The sequence below is a fragment of the Haliaeetus albicilla genome, chromosome 16 (assembly GCF_947461875.1).
Source record: "Haliaeetus albicilla chromosome 16, bHalAlb1.1, whole genome shotgun sequence".
In the NCBI taxonomy this organism is placed as follows: domain Eukaryota; kingdom Metazoa; phylum Chordata; class Aves; order Accipitriformes; family Accipitridae; genus Haliaeetus; species Haliaeetus albicilla.
This window is the reverse complement of record NC_091498.1, coordinates 3,334,887-3,354,419: the sequence shown is the minus strand read 5'-3', so window position 1 is coordinate 3,354,419 and position 19,533 is coordinate 3,334,887. Positions and strand designations below refer to the sequence as shown.

Genomic DNA, 19,533 nt, shown 5'->3' with positions numbered 1-19,533 from the left:
AACTACATGGAATTTGATCTCTTTTGCCCTAGCGAGACATCCCCAGGGAGAAGGTAAGGAGAAAGAGATGATTCAGGAGAAAGCAGCCCCCATGAGCACCACAAATCCCTCCTTCCCTCTCCCCAAAAAGGAGCAGCAGCGTATGAAACTCATGCAGCGGGATACAGCGGATGGCGACCAGGGAAATTCGGGCTGCCCCTCCCAAGTACCTGGAAATAGGCAGCGTTCTCCTTCACGTGCTGTTCCACGCACAGGCAGAGCTGCTTAATCCACTGCCACTGAGTCTGCACAGCAGCGCTGTAGGCCTGAGAAACACACACACCAAACGGTGATGAATAATGAGCATTTACCAGCCAGAAGGGTCACAGGAAGGACACAGCTACAGCCAGCGGGTACATAAACAGGGAAGAACTGGCTGCAGCCAGGAGGGTTTGGGCACAGGCACGAAGAGCAGGAGATGGCAGACCCTGGACCAGTGATGCTGGGAGCTGCAGCAGGCACAGGTTTGCTTTCTCCCACCCCAGAGAGAAACACCAGGGAGAAACATGTCCCTGCAGCCCTTTGCCTCACCATCACTGTTTTTCTGCAAGCCTGGATAACCCCAAGGGAGCCGAGACCGTTCTCTGCATTGCCTTGCTGCAGGAAAGGCTCATGCTCTGTACAAGTGTTTCTGTGTGTCTTAATTTGAGGTGGGGATTATTTGGGAATGGCCTCAAAGCTTCTCATTGCACTCCCCAGAGTAAAACAGTTCTATCACTGCACTGATGTTCTTCTGTCACCATAAAACACTATCAGCCCTGGCTGCCCATAAAGGCACTGTGGGGTGGGACAGCAAGTTTCCCAATCCCAGGAGAGAAGATTTGCTGCCAGCCGATCCTCAGGGCTCCTCCTGGTGCCTCCGCATGCCCGCTCACCTCTACGGTTTGCTTGGCTGGGTGGTTCTCCAGGGACAGCAGCTCAGCTGTGTCTTGGAGGGAGCGGAAGATGTCCTGCTTCTCTTCCAGTTCTGTCGTCAGCTCCTGCATGAAGAACACAAGCAAAGTCCAAATCTCGGCTATGGGGAACAGCCTCGCTCGGAGCATGTGTCCAACTAATACAACATGCAGTATGGGAGCGCTGCGCAAAATACCAGCGGATCTCAGAGAAACCAGTATGGCTTATGGGAAGCACCGCAGCCAGCTCCCACCAGGATGCCTCCTGTGCACCAAACACACAGGGCAGATGTAACACAGATACTGGAAACCTGCCCGGTCACCTCTTCAGTTCCAGACAGTGTGATTGTGGAAAGACAGCAATTTATTTATACTGCTTTAAAGAGGAATCAATTTTCCTCTTTAGCTCAGACTTTTTTTTTTTCCCCTGCTAGTTAAAGATGCTTTTAGTTCCAAACAGTGCCAAAAAGACATCTTTTGATGCTTTTTCAATTGAAATTCAGTTGAACACTTTTTTGCACTTTCTGCTCTAGGGAGAGCTCTTTCATCAGCTGCACTCATGAGCTACAAGCTCAGTGACTTGGGAAGGAGCATGAAACCTCCGAGGACTTCAGGTCTCTTGGTAGCTGAAGGTCCCACATCAGATCAAAAGCAGCAGCAGCGCAACCAAGACAGCACTCATCCCACGAGCCCTGCCCCGGGGTCACTCACCAAGAAGTAGTTTTTCTTGGCTGCAATGTTAGGGTTATTGTCACTCCAGTCGTAGGCCAATTCCTCCTCCTCCTTCTCGTTCAGCCAAATCAGCTCAGCAGTGGCCCGAGACACAAACCCATGCAAGCTCTGGAGGTGTCTTAGTCGGAAGCTCGAGGTTTCCTGGACACAAGGAAGCGTGATTCCTCTTCCCTGCTCTGAAGGCGACCGGTTTCTTCCCCCCTCCCCAGTGGTGCAGCAGGGATGCTTAGGAGCAGGGTGGCAGGGACGGACCCTGCGCTCCCCGGGCAGTGCTAGAAGCCCACTCACCATCAGCTTGCAGTACTGCGTCTCCAGCTTGCCAAGCGTCTCTGTGTAGCTAGCGCGGAAGTTCTGAGACATTTTACCCTGAAGGAGGAAAAATGCTCCTGTTACCCGACACAGCACAGCATCACTTCAAACTCCATCTCCAAATCTTTCTCCCCAGCTTTGTGTGAGCAAGAGGAGGGGCAGAGGATGCTCAGGGCAGCAGCCTCTTGCACCAGCCCAGCCTCAATTCAGAAGCTCCGTCCTTAACAAATGCCTCTGCCCCAGGCACCTTTACCCACAAGAGCCGATCCCGATGCCCTCGACTTCCCGCACACGTGCCATGCACTGTGTCACCCAGCCCGTGCCGCCGTACCTCGTACATCCTGGCCTCCTTTACACTGGAGCCCAGGTCCTCCACGCTGCTGTGGACGTGCCGCTGGGTGTCCAGCTGGGTTTCCACGCTTGGCAGGTCTGTCCCCCACTCTGCCCGCTCCAGTCTCATCTGAAACAGGCCAAGAGGTCCAAGTCAGCACTCCTCATCTGCAGGAGCATATCTCAAAAGGACACGAGGGCAAGTAAACCTCCCAGGTCACTCAAGATGGAACAAACACCATGCCAGTCCTGGTAGAAGGTCCTAAGCCAGCTCTCCAACACTGAATTATTTCTGGGACAGCCTACACAAGCTTCACACCCACATAAGACCAAAGGACTGACTGCATCAGTACAGATTTGCTTCCAGCTTTGAAAGGATCTTCTGATCCCACTGATCAGCAGGATCACAAGAGAGAAAACCCAACTCAAGACAAAAGTGTCGGTGCTCTCCAGAAACTTTGAACTATCAAAGCAATTATTCACAGATAACGGCAGGAAAAAGCCCAGGCCAGCGTCCTACCTTCCCACATCAGTGTGAGCGGAGGCAGGTAATTTGGCCCAGAGAGCCAGCACTCACCTGCATTTCCTCCACCCAGGCCAGCAGCTCGTACACAAACCGGAGGCTGCCTTCATCTTCGGAAGAGGAGATGGCCACCAGCTCTGTCCTGGTCATGGGCTTCCGAAACCAGGAGGCAGAGGAGGTGTGCAGCCCTTTCGTCAGGGACTCGCCCTTCAAGTGCATCGTGCTCAGCATGGAAGAGGGCACCAGCTCCAGGGTGGAGAAGTGGCCTTTTCTGTACAGGTTAGTGCATTCCAGCCTCAGCGTCACCAGCTCATCTTGCAGCCGCATGATCCTGGAGGAGCAAGCAAGGCACAGCTGAGAAGATGCAGGCACTCTCCCTCCTTCCCCACAACAGAGTAGAGGAGCCCCATGCATCAGCCCCTGACCACATTTCTCCATTCACAGACCATCTCGGACATGGCCCCTCTCACCTGAACACCAGCTCCTCCAGCTGGTAGTAATTCTCATCCCGAAGGATCTGCACATCCACCTGTAGCTGGCGGATGAGCCCTTCACACTCCTGCAGATACACGACCACGTCGGATTCGTACTGCACCGGCTGGCCTGACTCCAGGTGAGCAGCATCCTGCACCGAGAGAGAGGAGGCTGAGGGCTGGGTCCCCTCAGCCCAGGCGCATAGAACACGATAGCAGCCCAGCATCAACTTTGAGACCAAAAAGACCTTTTGATCCACAGGCTTCACTTGAGCGGAAGAACACGAGTTCATCACTTACACCACACCCAGGACATCCCCTTCAGAAAAGCTCCTGCAGACGAACTGAAAGCTTCTAGTGATGGGCTCCCATGGTTAGTCCCATGGACAGTCCAGTCACTTAAACGCGCATCTCATTTCTTGCTTGGGTGTAACCATTTTTAGCTCCCAGCCCTTACATCTCTTTCTCCCAGAACAAGACACAAGTCTTCAGAAATCTACTCCCTACCCAGGTAGCGACAAGTCTGCAACTGAGTCGTTCTGCCAGTCTTTTAGACAAATAAAACAGATTTTTAGGGTTTTAAGCCTCGTTATACAACAAGCTTTCCCAGAACTGCAGTTCTCCTCTAAGCCAGCACCTCTGCAGATGTCCAGCCTCACTAGCTGCATCCCCCAAGGCAGGCTGCTGCACGGCCAGGCTGTTCCCCTGCCCCCCTGTCCCCAAGGTCCTCGTGCCATAGATCACCAGGTATCTACCACTGCCCCATAGCCGCTCTGAGATAGGCTCAATGTCAGAAAAGAAAGGAAAGCCGTCCAGGGGAACCCACCAACCCATGCAGAAGAGAGAGGAAGAGATGGACATAAAAGAAGAGGCAGGAAAACAAAATAAATAAAAAATTAGCAGGAGGAAAATATCACCCCCCACTCACCGCTTGCAGCGTGTTCTTTGCGAGAGTGAGTTTTTCTTCACAGCTCAGAGCACCATTCTGGATTTTGTTAGCGATTTGTAGCAGCAATTCCAGCCTGCGATGACAGAGGGAAAGAGAGTGAGAGAGAGGCTTTGGGATGTCCCTCCAGCCAGGGGAGCAGGGGACATTCCCACAGGGGACTCTGCCTGCCACGGGCAGAGCACCGACCTCTCCACCGCTGGCCGCAGGAGCTTCTCGCGCTCCAGCATCTCTATGATGAGCTTGCCCCACTCCTCCTCCACGTCATTGGGGTGGTAGCCCTGGGGCAACTTGATGCGTCCAAATTCAATCCATACCTGAGGAAAACATCAAGAGAACGGCATTCCTTACCTCCTCCTTGAGCTGGCTAGAGAGAGGTTACAGCAAGGAAAGTGGGGCTATAAGGCAACAGCTCTGCCTGTGCTCCTGCAGCGTGCTGCGTGCTACATCATTCACCCTGAGGGTTATTTCCACTTCTCTGTTCCAAAATAAACCTGAACTGAGCACACTTTAGTCTTGCTAAAAGCACAACACTCCCACCTACAAGCCTCCGGGTAGCCAGGATGATACTTACCTCTAACAGTTTGTAGAGCTCCTCTATCCTTCCTTTTTCCTGCTCTTTCGCTGGGATTTCAGTTTCTTTGAAGTGTATGTACTGGTTATAAAGTGCCTGGGATGAGAAAGGCTCATCAGAAACCACCCTGGGGAACGCCACCACCCAGCTCTCAGCACTGAGCACATGGGACACTGTGGAGGAACCTTGTCCAGGACCTACCTTTAGCTCTACAGGGTTCTGGGGGAAGGATTTATCTGACATGAGTATCGTGTGCTGCTTGATCCACGAGATGAGGGACTCCACGCGGCTCTGGTACTCCAGCCACCTCGAATCCACCTCCTGCAGGGCGAGAGCACCCTTGCAGAGCACTGCTGGCAGGCAGGTCTCCGCGGGGGAGAGGCAGAGCCTGGAGAACGCCACAGCCCTACAGTCACACCGGCGGTTCACAGGGCAGACACGCTAATAGGGAAGCTCCTTCCTCCCCCCCGAGTCTCTTCCACCCATCGGCCATCTGCTAGAGTGGACAGGGAACCTCCAAACCTTTCCCAGCTGCCTCCCAAATCTCTGTCCCAACCTCCCAACCCACAGCGATGCTTACAATAGCACTGATCCCTTCTCCTCCCTCGGGGACTTTGGGAAAGGCATCGTAGATTGAAGACACATAAGTTATCACGGATTTCTCATCCGGAGAGGGGACGTCCACATCTGGCAAGGGAGAAGCAGAAAGGCAATGAGGAACAGGAGCGGGCAGAGAGGTTGGCATCTCCCTGCACCAGCCGCTTCCCTCAGCCACCCACCTTCGGCATCTAGCAGCCGCGTGACCCCCAGCCGCTCGGCGATCTCGAAGGCCTGCTCCAGGTTCTCCCGGTTACTCTGGATCTGCACCCTCTCCATGTCCACCAGATCTGGCCTGCAAGACATACACCAAAGTCATGACATTGGCAAACAGCGCAAGGCACCCAGGGGCAGAGCATCCCGGATGGGCACCGCAGCCCCAGGTGGTTCCCGAGGGCTCGTCTGAGCTCCTGTCCCAGGCTGGTGGCTCTCTGAGGGGACCCGGGCTGCAGCACCTCCCCACCTCATCCCTTTTGGGAAGGGGATGTTCAGGCTGTCAAGCAAAACCTCTTACACTCCTCTGGGACCTGCCCTTTCCAGCACCCGCTCTGTACGCAGCGTGCCGGGCTGGGACTGCAAGCCCTCCCTGGGAAGAGGTGCATGAAACAGCCCCAAAACGGGGTGGTTACACCTCTCCGGAGGATACGGGCAGAGCCTTTTGTCCGCAGCAGAGGAGAGGGAAAGCAGCAGGCGTGGGTGCTGCCAGCCCTGTGCTGGGAACAGACCACCACCGGCAAACCGCAGCACAAACGAACCGCAAACGAGCGCAGCGGAGCCAGGAAAATCCCAGCCTCTGTGGACCACGAGTCTGCTGCCCACTGCACACCAGATCTCCTGCCTGCTCCTGCCCGCAGCAGCCTTGCACGTCCTTCCCAGCTAAACCCTGCCCGCTCCTGCCCGCAGCAGCCTTGTACGTCCTTCCCAGCTAAACCCTGCCCGCTCCTCCCGGCCACGAGCGAGCACAGAGCAGCGCAGGAAGGCAGTGCTATTTCCAGCTACCAGGAGATGCTTTCTCACAGGGCCTTTGCTATTCTCCTGCAGTCTCTCAAGGCCGTGCCAAGTCCCCTTGACCAAGCAGCCAGGGCAGAAGCCGGTCCTGCTGGCCCAAGCCCTGACTCGCTGCCTACACTCAGCAGATGGAAGGTGTGTGGGGCTGTGCTGTCTCTCAAGGAGCTGGGAGAGGTTTAATTGCTGCTCGGGAGAGCTCAGAGATCCTTGGATGAAAGCGCGGATGGAAGTGCTGCTATTCACAGAGAGCAGAAAGGGCAGCACTAACACATAAAACACTGCAGCACTCCCAGTTTAAAAGCTTTTCTTTTTTGCCTCTCCCCAACCTCATTCAAGATGTTTTTTCTTGCAACACGATCTATTTGTTGCTCTTTCCAAGCATCCACCCCCCAGCTACCTAGCAGAAGAGATGATTTCCAGGTAAAAGTGACATTGCTCCCTGCAAGCCTCACCTACATCTCCAAGCACTCTGGACCATCACCAACCGCAGCGGTGGGCATGGACCCCCAGGAGGTCCCCACAGCCCTTCCTCCCACCCAGACGATGCTCTCCGCCACACCTTCCTGCCTACCTGTATCTGTGGATGAGCGCGTTGAACATCTTCCCATCGCTCCAGCATGACGAGAAGTTGGTGCACTTCACCCCGATGTAACCCGCTGTCACCTTCTGTGTCCACAGAAGCAGCTTCTCCTTGGCCGACATATCCCCTGACTCCCCGCTGATGTAGATGTCGGAGATCTGTAAAGAAGCGGCACAGCCATGGGGTGATGCGGGAGGAGGAATGACCATCAGGCATGTCCAGTTTCTACGAACTTGCCCGAGACCTGGCAGCTGCCGGGAAGGGCAGGAGGAAAACTCCTGGTCACCGTGGGGGAGAGGGGACCCCACAGCCAACAGACATGGGAACAGACCACTGGACCTGCAGGACAGTACCGGGGTGCTGAGGGGTGGCACGGTTTGGGCAGACCGGAGATCCAGGCAGGCGAGGGAGGCACAGCCATTTGGCAACCCCATTTCACAGGGGCACGAGGCATTGCTTGGTCAACGCGGGCAGCCCAGCTCAGCCCTGCCCTGCCGGCACAGGACCCGCCACCACCAGACCCTGGCTTCCTACCACCACCAAGCTCACTGGAGCCTCTCCTCTGCCCAGGCTCTGCTCTCCGGAGCGGCTGCAGCCATACGTGCTCCGAGCACACCGGAGATCGGTTACACCGGCACCGTCCCCCCGAGCCAGGGCTCGGGGCACACCTCGCCGGGAACGCAATGCCCTGGCAGGTCTCTTCCCGCCCCAAAACATGCTGTGCCAACAGCAATACTTGTGCGCCCTCCTCTACAAACCCGCTCCACGGACTGCTCCTGCCCAGCACCCACCGCAAGGAGCCCCAGCACCCTCGGACACCCGGGGCTCACGCTGGAATGGTCAGCCCCATCCAGCAGCACCCGGGAGAGCCCAAGAGGGGACCGCCGACGCCATCCCTCGCAGGGGGCTGCCGGCATGGCAGGGGATGCTCCCCCTCGAGCATCACGCTGTAAAAAAATACTAACTTAAGAAGTGGGAAATAGCACTTGGAGGTGCTGTTTGAGAGGACGCATGGGGCAAAAGTCTCTCTCCGAGCTCCAGCCAGCAGAGCTGCTTGGAGCAGGGCCACCAGCTCCATCCCGGGAGAAAGAGAAGGATGGGGAAAAGGCTGTCGCATCCCCCCTCTGCCTTGCTGTGCCTGGAAAAGCAGGTACCAGGGGTGCCGTGACCCACTTCCCCAACAAAAGAGACCGACAGTCACAGACTCATCTTAGACAAGACGCACAGGACTGGCTGCGAATCCCAGACTTGCACGTGACAAAACGCACGTGTCTCCGCATGCCAGCATATTTCTGATTGGCACGGCTTCTTCCTCACCATCCCCCCCCCAGCTCCCCAATTAGTACAATTACCTCCCCTTAATTAAGGGGCAGACAAAGGGGAGGATGCAAGCTGCTTGTATTTTCCAGGGTGCCTGTGGAAAGGCAACGCGGGCTGTTTGCTTGCTGGATTCCTCCTCCCGGCACTGCAGGGAGAAGGTGTGCCAGGACCCAGCCCTACCCACCGCCCCACCGAGCCCCCTCCATCCTGAAAACACCCAGTTGCTTTATCCCCCCCAAAAACACACCCGGTTGGGTGCTGGCATCGCACAGGTCCCAGATGCCAGAGATCCCTGTGCAGGCAGGAGGCAGGGACCTGCAGGATTAGCCGCCTCTCCCACCGGCAAGGAGGATGCTGGATGCTGCCGAGGCACAGCATGGCGAGCGACGGTGTAATTGGTATGCTGCAGCTCACCTCCCTCTCCCGAGCCTGATACGCTCATCACACACAAAACTGCTCTTTGTCAGCCGCTGCCACACCGCCGGCGCTGCCTTTAACTCCTCCAGCCCCGGGGCCCGGTTTCCTTAGGGATGCTGGGACCCGGTGGCAGAGCCAGGATGGATAGGGCGATGCACTGGGTGAGCAGCAGGATGGGACCCTCCACGCCTGCAGGGAAGGACTCACAAACCTCCACCCGCCCAGCACCCCCTTATTGATTACCTGGCAGCTCTTAATTAAGAGCAGAATGATACCTTCTGTGAACCCACCCACAGGCTGTGCCCCACCTGGGCTCTCCAGCACCGCTGCCCATCAGGGAGCTCCTTGCAGCACCCAGCTCAGATAAATCCTTTGTTTTTAATAATTCACCCCGAACTGGGGTTCTCCATCCGCTGGGCCTTTCCCCAAGGGCATGCTTGCAGGAGACCCTCCTAGAGATGCGCTTACGGAGGTGCAGGATGCGGCACCAGCTCCACCCTCCTTTCTTCACATGTCTGTGTCAGGACAAAGATTTAGGGAGGCACCAGCGAGAAGAGAGAGTGAAAACTCACAGGACCTGGGGGCCAGCCCCTTCCAAAGCCTTCCAACATCAGCCTCGCACATCAAGCAACCGGTGTCAGGACGCTGAAGGCCGGATGGTGGCTGCAACACCGGTCCCAACCCGGCAAAGGTATTGGGGGCCACAGCCCCTCTCCTGCCCCTCCAACCACACGCTTGTCCTGAGGCGTGCAGAGCTTGGCCAAACGCAAGAGCACCTTTAGCCCGCCCTGTCACCCCCAAAGAGCCACCTCCAAACAGCAACAACGGGCTCCAAAACACAGCATCATCCCCTCGGAGCCCCACTCGGAGCAGGTAGAGCTCCCGCACCTCCACGTTCACCTGCTGCCTGAGAGCTGAGCGCGGGCAGCAGGGAGGGGACACCCCAAAACTCACACCCGACCCAGCAGCCCCGAGGGCACGAGTGCCACCGGCGACAACAAGCGCGCTGCCAACGGCGAACGCAACGGCGGCGAACGCAACGGCACCGAGAGCCTGCGTGACCGCCGGCCGCACCCGCCGGCTCCGGTGGGAGCTGCTCTCCGGCTGCCTGTGCCAGGAGCGAGGGATGGGACGGGTCGGTCCCCCAGGGATGCTTTCCCGGTGGAGATGCTCAGAGGGGAAAGGCTTCGGGAGCTTTCCGCACCAGAGCCCTCCCACCTGTGCTCAGCACGAGGTTGCACCTCACCGAGATGACTGTCCCCAGAGGCCACCAGGATCTGGGGTCCACTGAACCAGGTCCCCCCCTGCCCCGCTCCGAAAAGGGGGCGAGAATACACGCAGACACTGACCATTCCTCCGGCTTTCCCTGAGCTCCCCCTCCAAGCCCGGCCCTCCGCAGCGAGCCTGCGGCCACCTTCAGAGGGAGATGCTGTGGTCCCACCGGCTCCAGCGCCCTTGGCCGGCTGGCGTGCCGGGTCGCTGCCGTACCCCGAGGAGCTCCGGGCCACCCCGCCGCTGCGCCCGCTGAAGGAGGACAGGCTGCGGGAGGCCGGCAGTCCATGCCCGTCTCCCTCCCCAGCCCGAAACAACGGCAACCCTGAGGTTCTCCCCACGCTGGGGTTTTCTAGCTGATCCACCATGGGGGATGGCGTAGACAGCTCCGAAACGGTGCCTGGCTCTGCTGCGGAGGAGCAGGTCCACGCGGCGCTGGAGCCGGCATCGTGGCTGCCTCCTTTCCCCCAGGCATCCAGGGCGCTGCCGGTCCCCGACTCCCGGCTCTTCGCTGGCTCCTCGCCAGACACCGTGCTCGCCGGGGACAGGAGTCCATCAACGCGGCCATCGATCCCCCCGCGCAGGGGCAGCAGCACGGCCCGGCGGCTGCCCGCACCGCTCCTCTGCAGCTCGACCAGCCGGCTCACCGCCTTCTCGCAGTCCTTCTCGGCCGGGTTCTCCAGCAAGCGGGCGATGACGGTGGTGCCTTCCTCCGGGGAAGCCCCCGCCGCACCCGGCCGTTGCGGCTCCAGCACCAGGCGAGCTTTCTGCACCTCTCCCTGAAACCGCTCCTTCACCTGCACGATGAGCCCGGGGTGTAGGGCTGCCGGGTTGGGGTCCCCGTCGTGGTGCCAGGTCCCGGTGGGCTCCTCTCCTCCCTCCTGCCGGGGGGCTGCCTTTGACTTTGTCGCCTCCTCATCCTCAGGCACCTCCGGGGCCGGGGGGTCCTCCTGCGGGGCTGCCTCCAGCATCGCTCTCCTCTTCCCCCTCCGCCTCCGTTTAAAGCGGACCCTTTTCTTGGGAGACAGGGGTGGCTTTCCCACAGCTTTTTCCTTCGGCTCTTTAACGCAGCCCAGAGAATTCCCCATCTCCTCCTCCTCCTCCTCAGTGCCGGCAGTAACGCAGCTAAGCGAGTCGCCGGCTCCCGAATAAATCCCGAGCCGGGCTTCATCGGATCAAACGCACGCCGTACACCGTGCCACGGACTGCCCCTTGCCGCCGCTCCCTCCCGCCAGCCCTGCCGCCGCCGCCGCCGCTCCAGACAGCCATCTTACAGCCTGGGCGCTGTGAGAAGACAAATTCAAAGCATCTCACTGCAGTTCAGAAATCACTTGACCTAAAAGCAGAGGGAGCAGGGATTGGCTGCGGCGTCCTTCTCTCCAAATATGAGGTAATTGGAGCACGGCCCTCGCCAACACAAACAGGGAGCAGGAATCAGGCAGCGGAGTGGGGAGGGGGGTGGGAGAGGGTGGGGAAGAGGGGGATAAAAAACACAAAACCCAGGGAAGGTTGGCAAAGGTAGCATAAAGGAAGGGGTGGGAGAGAAATGGGGGAAAAAAAAAAAGCAGGGAGGAGTCAGAGCGGCTCTGCATGCACGCCAACGGAGACGCTGCGCCGGCTCCCACAAGGGTGTTTCTCTCCAATTCGGGAGGTTTACTCCTTAATTTTTAATGCCGAGAGCCCCAAGAGACCCGCTTACGTGCCCACCCTCCTGCTAGGGTCACCCAGCTCGGGGCACGGCAGGGCAGCCCAAGGTACCCTGGGGACCCAGCATCGCTTCGGGGAGCCGCAGTTGTGGGGTCCCAACAGGCTACAGCAGCGCCGATGCTCCCCATCCCGGTCGGCCCCACGTTCTGCCTCCCTCCTGCCCCGAAGGCCACCAAGGGCAGGGGTTCGAGGAGCACGCAGTATCCCAACCCTGCTTGCCAGCTCAGAGAGACCAGAGCAGGGTAACACGCCCCGAAAGCAGGGGTGAGACAGAAAATGGGGAGCAGGGTGCATAAAGATGGGGGGACTGAGCTCAGCCCCAGCGAGCAGAGCTGGAAAGGGAGAAACACTCAACGAGGAGCAACCCAGGAGATGACTAAGGGACCCAGTGACCCCAAAAGCTCCCAGGGCACAGGGAGCAGCCCCCGTGGCTTCATCACTCCAGCTCCCTGCAGAGCTGGCAGTGCCTGGGCTCCGCACCGGCACCAGCCCACCCCAAACCTCTCCCTGGGGCTTTCCCAGCCGCCTGCCTCCAGGCAGCGGCACTGGGACGCAGGAGATTAAGAGGTTCACAATGGAGCTACAACCCCAGAAAAAATCCCGTTAGCGCAGGCAGGGAGAGGACATGCAGGCTCGTCGGCACCAGCCCAGTTCCCCTGGGGGCCCCTTGTCACCCACACTGTCCCCCCCCCAGCAGGATGGCAACGTCCCATCCCAGCTGGGCACGGAGGGGACCCAGGACCCCCTGATCTCCCCTCCTTGGTCTCCTGCAGCAGAGGATGCACCAGGGCAGGGTGACCCGGAGGACAGCGGGGACAGGATGCCACCAGCCAGGGCCTCACCGGAGATGACGGTGACTCATCAGCATCCAGACCCTGCTCGACCCCGGCTGCTTCCCAAGGCGAAAACACAAGGCAGAGCGTCTCGTCAGCAAGCAGCCTTCCACCCTATTTATCCCCATGGTCCTCCTCAAAAGCCTCTCCCCAGGGCGCTGCCCACTCATCCTCCAAAAATGAAAATCTTCCTTACGAGGTCTCAAAGCCAGCGCCAGTCTCATCTGGAAGATGCCAGCGGGGATACAGCAGGGAGCCGGGATATGGCAGGGAGCCGGGATACGGCAGCTCCCACGGGCTCGGTCCCACAGCAGAGACGGCCCAAGAGCTAATGCCACATCGCTAACGAGCTGCTGACAGTAGCACTGCTCAGCAAGCCCCACATGCCAACTGCACTGGTGGCATTAGGGACCACGCGTCGTCCCCCAGAGGGCATCAAAGCTACAATTGGATAATTTGAGGCTATTAAAGACCCGAGACCCTGTTTTGCAAGAACATCTATAGCACATGATTGCTGGAGACGGTCCTAAGCGTGTTCCCCAGCACGCCAGCTGGGTCAGAGAGATTCTCCCATCACTGTCCTGAACCACTGTCACGCAGCTGACATTTTCCATCCCAACAAAAGATCCCGTGGCTGCACCGACCACCCAAAGGGCTGGGAGCGCCTCAGGATAACAGCCCCATGTGGGTGGGAGCTCAGCCTGTCCCCCCTCGGCCCCCTCCGAATTTGTTCTTCTCCTCCAAAGACGTCAGCTGAGCAAACAGCTACCGCCAACAACACTGGTGCCAACCGGGAGGCCACCGCACACAACCCATCATTAATGATTTCATTATGTAAACGATGAGAAAAGGGTGTTGCTATTCTCCGACACCGGTCTCCATGACACTCCAACGCGTGTTGATCCTCCGGACCGATCCGCGTGCCAGCATCGCCACGAAACATGCGGAGAGACGGATGCCAGTGCCCCAAGGAGACAACGCACTCCCGCCGTCCGCCCCGCATCCTTCAGCAAGGACCTACCTGGAAGTGGAGGATGATCGTCCATATGAGCCCCAGGGTGAGCTTGGGGTTGCCGTCTGTAATGTCATCGTTGCGAATGTTCACCAGTTTCACCTGAAAGAGAAGCGACGGGGTCAAAACTCCCCATCGGCCTCACCCACAGAGAGCAGGGGGACATGTCCCCGACCATGCTGTCCCCAGGGCCATCCCAAGCACTCCGGCAAGGAGCGGACACGCAACACCCAGCGTTTCCCAAAGAGGCAGTGAGGCCACCCCGTGCCCCAGCTCGGGAAGGCGGGGAAGGAAGGATTTTTGACATCTCTAGCACTCTCCATCTAGAAGAGCTTTCCCAGCACTTAATGGCTTTATTTCAGCTCACACGGAGAAGCGCCTCGTCCCCGAAGCCCCGAGCACTAGTGCATAATTTAATAGCTACAGACCACAGAGCATGGTTAAAAAAGGATGGCCGAGCTTTATTAACTCCCTCCTGGGTTCAAAACCAAGCTGCTCATCAATCAGCCCTAACAAAGGCAAAAACGCCAGCATTGTCCTCGCTGAGGGTCCTTCCCCAGCACCCACTGAAAGCCCCTGTCCTGGCAGACTCTGGCCCCACGCAGTCCCAGAGCTGCTCCCTCCCAGCTGCTTTGCTCTAAGGATGGTTTAAATGCATGTGCAGTCCCCGAAACGTGCGGAGATGCCTGCAGCACCAGCCTCGGTGCTTCCAGCGGATCCAAACCGGAGCGGTGCTGCCCGGCCGCTGCTCCTGCTCTCCTTGCAGCTGCCTTCCCAGGAGCTGCCACGGGTTTTGGGCTCTTCTCCCCCAGCGGGGTCCCCATGGGAGACTCCCCGCTCCCCAACACTCAACGGGACCCCACAATCAGTCTCTAGTAGGAGCGTCTGGGGTAAGACATCCCAGCAAAGCCACTGCCACCAGGCCATTACACTTCAAAGGAAAAAGCTGTTTCATCCAAGTAGAGAAACAAGCTCCCAAGAGCCCCTGGCAAAATGTCTCTATCAAGGGGCTGGGGAGGAGGAGGAGGGAGGGGCTGGAAGCAGCTCACCCTCCCTCGAGTGGGGCACGTGCTTAAATTTATTCAGTGCCCTCAGGCCAACAGAGAGAGAGAAAAGTCTCTGCTTCAGCATGAACTGGTACAATTTATCATCATCTCGGCATATCTAGGGAGCATCACAGTGGGGAGACCTGACCCAACAGGCGGAACAGGACACCCGGCCCCAGGGCTGCGGGGGTTTTGGAGCCAACAAGTCTTGGGATGCATCCCACTGTTCCGGGCGGGATCTGCCCAGGGGTGCGGAGGATGCCTGGTCTCTGCCAGCTGCACAGGCACTGCCGGGCCAGCACCTCTCAAAAGCCCGGCGGAGGGAACCTGCCCTCTGAAAGCCGAAGGGCGACGCTGCCCAGGGGCGGCACGGGAGGACGATATGCCCGTGCTACCATCTGGAGGGGTGATGCTGCACAAAGAGGCATCCGGCTGTGCCAGCGCCGAGGCCATGGCTGCGTGGGGCTGGGCAGAATCCAGCTGCCACATCTCCCCCTAAAGCTGGTAGGAAGGTACAGATGTGCCACAGCTATCCATCCCCACTGCGGGGATCTGCCGCCGGGGAGCCCCTGGCTGAGGCTTTTGGGGTGCAGAAGTGACCGTCTGTGACATTTGCAAACCCCTTCCTAGAACTGGAGCGTGGTCCCGCATTTTGATACTAGTTTTTGCGCCGCATGGGTGGTTCTGAAAGCGCATAACACCTACAGGGGAAAGTCCCCTGACAGCCATCCTTACCAGCACAGGCTGACACTGCTTCTCGACACCCTTCCCAAGCCCCGGCCAGGAGAAAGAACCGCAAATCACCCAGCTCTTCTTCCGGATGAGCCTAAATTAGCCCTTACCTGTCGCTGCTTCAGGAAATCCAGGGCTATCTGCACATTCTGCAGCCGGTGGAAACGCATCCGCCCCTTCTCACGCGGCTGCAAGAGAGAGACGACATGCTTCGGGTCAGGCTCGTGGGGCCGGGACGGCAGCACCCCGCATGCACAGCCTCCCCCCGCATGCCCCCGAGAGCCGCCTGTGGCAGCCCCCCGCACTCAGCGTGCTGGTATGAGCCCCCGTGCACTCCACACGCCCTGCTCTATCTTCTTGCTCTGGAGACAAAGAAAGTCATTGCTATGCAAGATCCTGCTGAAAGAGGGCAAAAAGGCCACGGTGGGGCACAGAGGTGGGAAGACCCTGAGAACTCGACCTCCTCTGAGACCCCGAGGGTCTGCGTCCAGGCTCAGGACCAGCTCAGCCTCCGAGATCCCAGGCAGGGACCGGCCGCGGGTCCCCGCTGATGGCAGAGGAACCCTGACCTCAGCATCAGCCCCTGCAGACCCGGCTCGGCTCCTCCCGCATGTGGGCAGGGGCCGCTGCTCCAGGTATCATCTCTGAACCCTTGGGGAGGGAAGAAATGAGATGCCCTGGGCTGTGCTCATCGCCGCTGCTGCAGGCAAGGGATTTTCCGAGGTACCCGGCGGCTGAGCTGTGGCCAGGAGAAGGATGTGGGACACTGGGTCTGCTTTGAATCAGCAGGCGTGGGAGGATCGATGCCCAAATCCTGATCTCAGCCTCAATAGGAGGTGTCACAAGGATGCTCTTGAACTGCCAGGACACCCCAAGTCCTCTGGGTCACCTTCCTTCCCCAGCCTGAAGGGGAAGAGCTGTCCCTGCAAGGGGAACATCTCCAGGGCTGCAGGGGACCGGAGCCCGGTGGGAAGATGCTACAGCCTCAGCTCCTTCTGCACTGCTCCAGGTGGGAGGTGACACTGCGCACAAGAGCAAGGGGACTGGAAAACACACCTTCTCTTACACCTGAACAAGGTTTTGGGGTCTGGCCCCTTCAGGGTAACCCTCAGCTGTGGCCAGGCTGTGCTCACTCCCATCTCCGCTCACATGCACGGGATTGCTGCTCATGTCCCGGACCCCAGGATGGCACCAGCCCCCCGAGAAGGTGCCTGTGCCCGGAGCTTGTCCATGCAGTGCGAGGTGAGCAGCCGTCACAGCGGCCCCCTGAGGGCTGAGCGAATGGGGACCCGGCCGGGAGCAGCGTGCAGGACCCCGTCCCTGTCCCCTCCCGCCCCGTGGGGGGGACACATGCTGTCACACCAGGTGGGTGGCGTGCCCTGACTGCAGGCCGACACTGCAATGCGCGCGCAGATAATCCAGTTAACATGAACACAGCCCGGGAACGAGGATGGTGGCATCGAGTGCCTCTCGGCTCTTACAGCTTCCCCTCCGCAGACCCTCGCTCGGGGTGACCACCCTGGGCGAGTTGGGTGGGTTTTATCAAAAACCCCCAGCTGAAACCAAAGAGAGGGGAAGGTCGGAGCCCCCAGCGATGCTGGGCTGCACTGGACTATCTGACGGCACTCCAGTGTCCGCCAGGGATACGCTGCAGCCGGGGCAGACTCAACCTACTTCTTCATCATCATCATCTTCCTCCTCACGCTCTTCACTGCTTGCACGGCACCAGGCCGGCGCTCTCACCAGGCGAAGGCTCCTCTGAGCTGGCGGCTCTATTTGCTAACGAGGACGGGAGGGACAGCGGCAATGGGAGGGTGACACAACAGGGAGACAGAATGGAAACCAAAATGCAACACCCAGGTAAAAGGGAAAACAAAAAAGCAGGGATGAAGGCAGCTGGATCTCTGGCACACCCTGGGCTCGAGCACAGAAATTTCCCCTTCGGCTTTGAGAGCCAAAGCAAAGAGAAGGAAGCTGTCTGGATCACAAGTAGCTCGATCCAATTTTTCAGCCCCCACAAAAACTGATTTGGCATCTCTGGAGGGTAACAGAGGGAGTTAGGAGATCTTTGCCCAGATCCTATTTTAGGGGAAAACTAAAATAATTCCTGCTGTGCTACCCTGTTGCAGCAATCGGGATCTTCCCAGAGCTGAGTGAATGTGTCAGTCTGAGAAGGAGGAGGAGGAGGAGGAAGGACGGGACTCTACGATGCTCAAGATGCAGGAAAAGGTTTGCACGCCACCGACTGCTAGATATCCAGCTCATGCAGGAGCTGAGCACAGGGCAGGAGTGTCAAATCTGAGCTAAACTGCTGGGCACGCTGTCACAGAAACAGTTTTAGTCTAAGCCACTATTATCCGTTATATTAAATATGGAGCCAAATGTAGAAGATGAAGGTGTGTAAGCCTTCACAAAAAGAGGGCTCCACTCAGGGCACTATAAGCCAGCGGCTTTAATCGCATGTTTTGGTGGTATCCAAGAGACCAGCCTGGGCAACACGGGTTTGAGTGAAAATAAATAAAATAATACTACTAACAACAACAAATGATAATAGTAATAATAATAAAAGAAACAACGACAGACATCTGAAAACAAAAATGTGGCATAAGAAATGACGGCTGATGGCTGGGTGCGGCGGGGAGCGGGGGGGAGGACGGAGGGGGGGGCTCAGTGGGAGGAGCAAAAGCATCGCGACCCAGCCCTGGGGACTTACCAGCTTCACTCCCGACAGCACCTCCAGGAGGGAGATGAGGTTGTGGCCATCTCGCAAGTCTTCGTAGAGGTCATTGATGTGCTTGCGCACCTGCAGAGAGCCGGGGAGGAGAAGCCATCAGATTCGCTTGCCCCCCCTGCGCTCTCCCGCTGGTTGCAAGAGCGCAGCAGGAAGGCAGTGGCATCTGCAAGCAGACATCTCCCTCCAAGCCGCGTCCATTTAAAATGGTTATTCCAGAATCATCGCTAAGGAAAGCAGCTTCCCATTTCCCAAATGACCTGGCAGAAGCCGCTGCCAATTTTACGCACGAAATCAAACTGTTAAACCATCCGTACTTGAGGCAATCCTGTACAATTGCATGCAGACCTCCGCAGAAAGGGTAGCTCAGTCCTGAAGCGGTGGTTTAATTGCTTACGCTACCTTCCAGCATCTCCCAAAACACGGCACCTAGCTTGCATTTGAGAGCAAATGACATTTCTACAGGGCAAGAGCTGGCTGACTGCATGCAGCCTCTGGACCCGCTCTTCCCCAGACACCCAGACCTTGTCCTGAGGTTTCACTCAACTGGGAATCCCCAGATGTTTTCCCACAACAGCCTCAAGCAGGTAGTCTCAAGATTTTTCTTTTTTCCCCTCCTTTGTAAGATCTAGAAAGTAGCCAAAAGCTTGACACAGAAGTTTGCAAAGCTGGCAGGAAAACACAGCTGTAACGCCTAATGCCCAAATGACTTTTTTTTCTTTTTTTTTTTTGCAAATGGAGAATGAGTTAAAAAACACCTGACATTAATCAAGCAAAGCAGGAGGCAACTTGTGGGGTGATGTTAATCCTGCTTAGCTACCTACAGCTGCAAGCATCTCCCTTTGCACACTTTGGGGCTCCTCTCCACAGAGGAGCATCCTTTGAAAGACAAAAAAGCCCCTTTGCCCTGGCAAGGGGGGTGTGAGGGGGGAGCAGCCTCACGCCAGGATCCCCTCCTTCGTCAGCGGGAGGATGCCCACGCCTCGTGTTAAAGCAAGGACCCGGTGCTCAGGAGGCAAACAGAATAAAAAGGGCTGCGTGGTGATGTTACAGTGCCCTCCAAAGGCACCGGCACATTTCCACTGCAACTGTCTCTGCTCTGAGTACAGACACATATGAACACTCAAATCCAATGCAAAAACTCCAAGACAAAAAAAAAAAAAAAAAAAAAAAAAAAAAAAAAATTAAAAAGGCATTCATCTGCCAGCCCTGAGCCAGAACAGACAGACAGGCAGTCATTTAACTGGCTTTATAATAAAATACGTGACTCTTACCTTCATCAAGTGTTTATTGACCCATTTAGTGAAGGTTTTCTTTTGGACTCTGTCCCGTTCATCTGTCAAAAGAAGACAAAGGCAGCTCTTGGTCAGTGTTTCTCATGCAGAAACTCAAATGACTTTGAAATGAGGGGAAGAGACAGAGGAATCGCTGCCGGTGCCAGGATCGCCGGACGGCTCCT

General features: G+C 57.6%; 1 protein-coding gene across 28 annotated transcripts in view; it reads right to left on the bottom strand.

The window, feature by feature from the left end:
* Nucleotides 1–19,533, bottom strand: part of MACF1 (microtubule actin crosslinking factor 1) — a 148,542-nt gene that overhangs the window by 91,149 nt on the left and 37,860 nt on the right. For 12 of the 28 annotated variants that reach the window (XM_069803044.1, XM_069803066.1, XM_069803047.1 and 9 more), the window contains exons 2-19: nt 19,349–19,410; nt 18,057–18,146; nt 15,454–15,531; nt 13,575–13,667; nt 6,996–7,162; nt 5,599–5,711; nt 5,400–5,506; nt 5,021–5,140; nt 4,820–4,915; nt 4,435–4,562; nt 4,228–4,321; nt 3,297–3,451; nt 2,881–3,157; nt 2,305–2,433; nt 1,953–2,030; nt 1,644–1,805; nt 915–1,019; nt 210–305 (exon numbers count right to left, since the gene is read on the bottom strand). In XM_069803044.1, the coding sequence (XP_069659145.1) occupies nt 210–305; nt 915–1,019; nt 1,644–1,805; nt 1,953–2,030; nt 2,305–2,433; nt 2,881–3,157; nt 3,297–3,451; nt 4,228–4,321; nt 4,435–4,562; nt 4,820–4,915; nt 5,021–5,140; nt 5,400–5,506; nt 5,599–5,711; nt 6,996–7,162; nt 13,575–13,667; nt 15,454–15,531; nt 18,057–18,146; nt 19,349–19,410 (2,150 nt within the window). Of the gene's footprint in view, nt 1–209; nt 306–914; nt 1,020–1,643; nt 1,806–1,952; nt 2,031–2,304; nt 2,434–2,880; nt 3,158–3,296; nt 3,452–4,227; nt 4,322–4,434; nt 4,563–4,819; nt 4,916–5,020; nt 5,141–5,399; nt 5,507–5,598; nt 5,712–6,995; nt 7,163–10,090; nt 11,212–13,574; nt 13,668–15,453; nt 15,532–18,056; nt 18,147–19,348; nt 19,411–19,533 lie in introns of those variants that run through there. The other 16 variants (XM_069803045.1, XM_069803040.1, XM_069803049.1 and 13 more) reach the window with 4 other exon arrangements.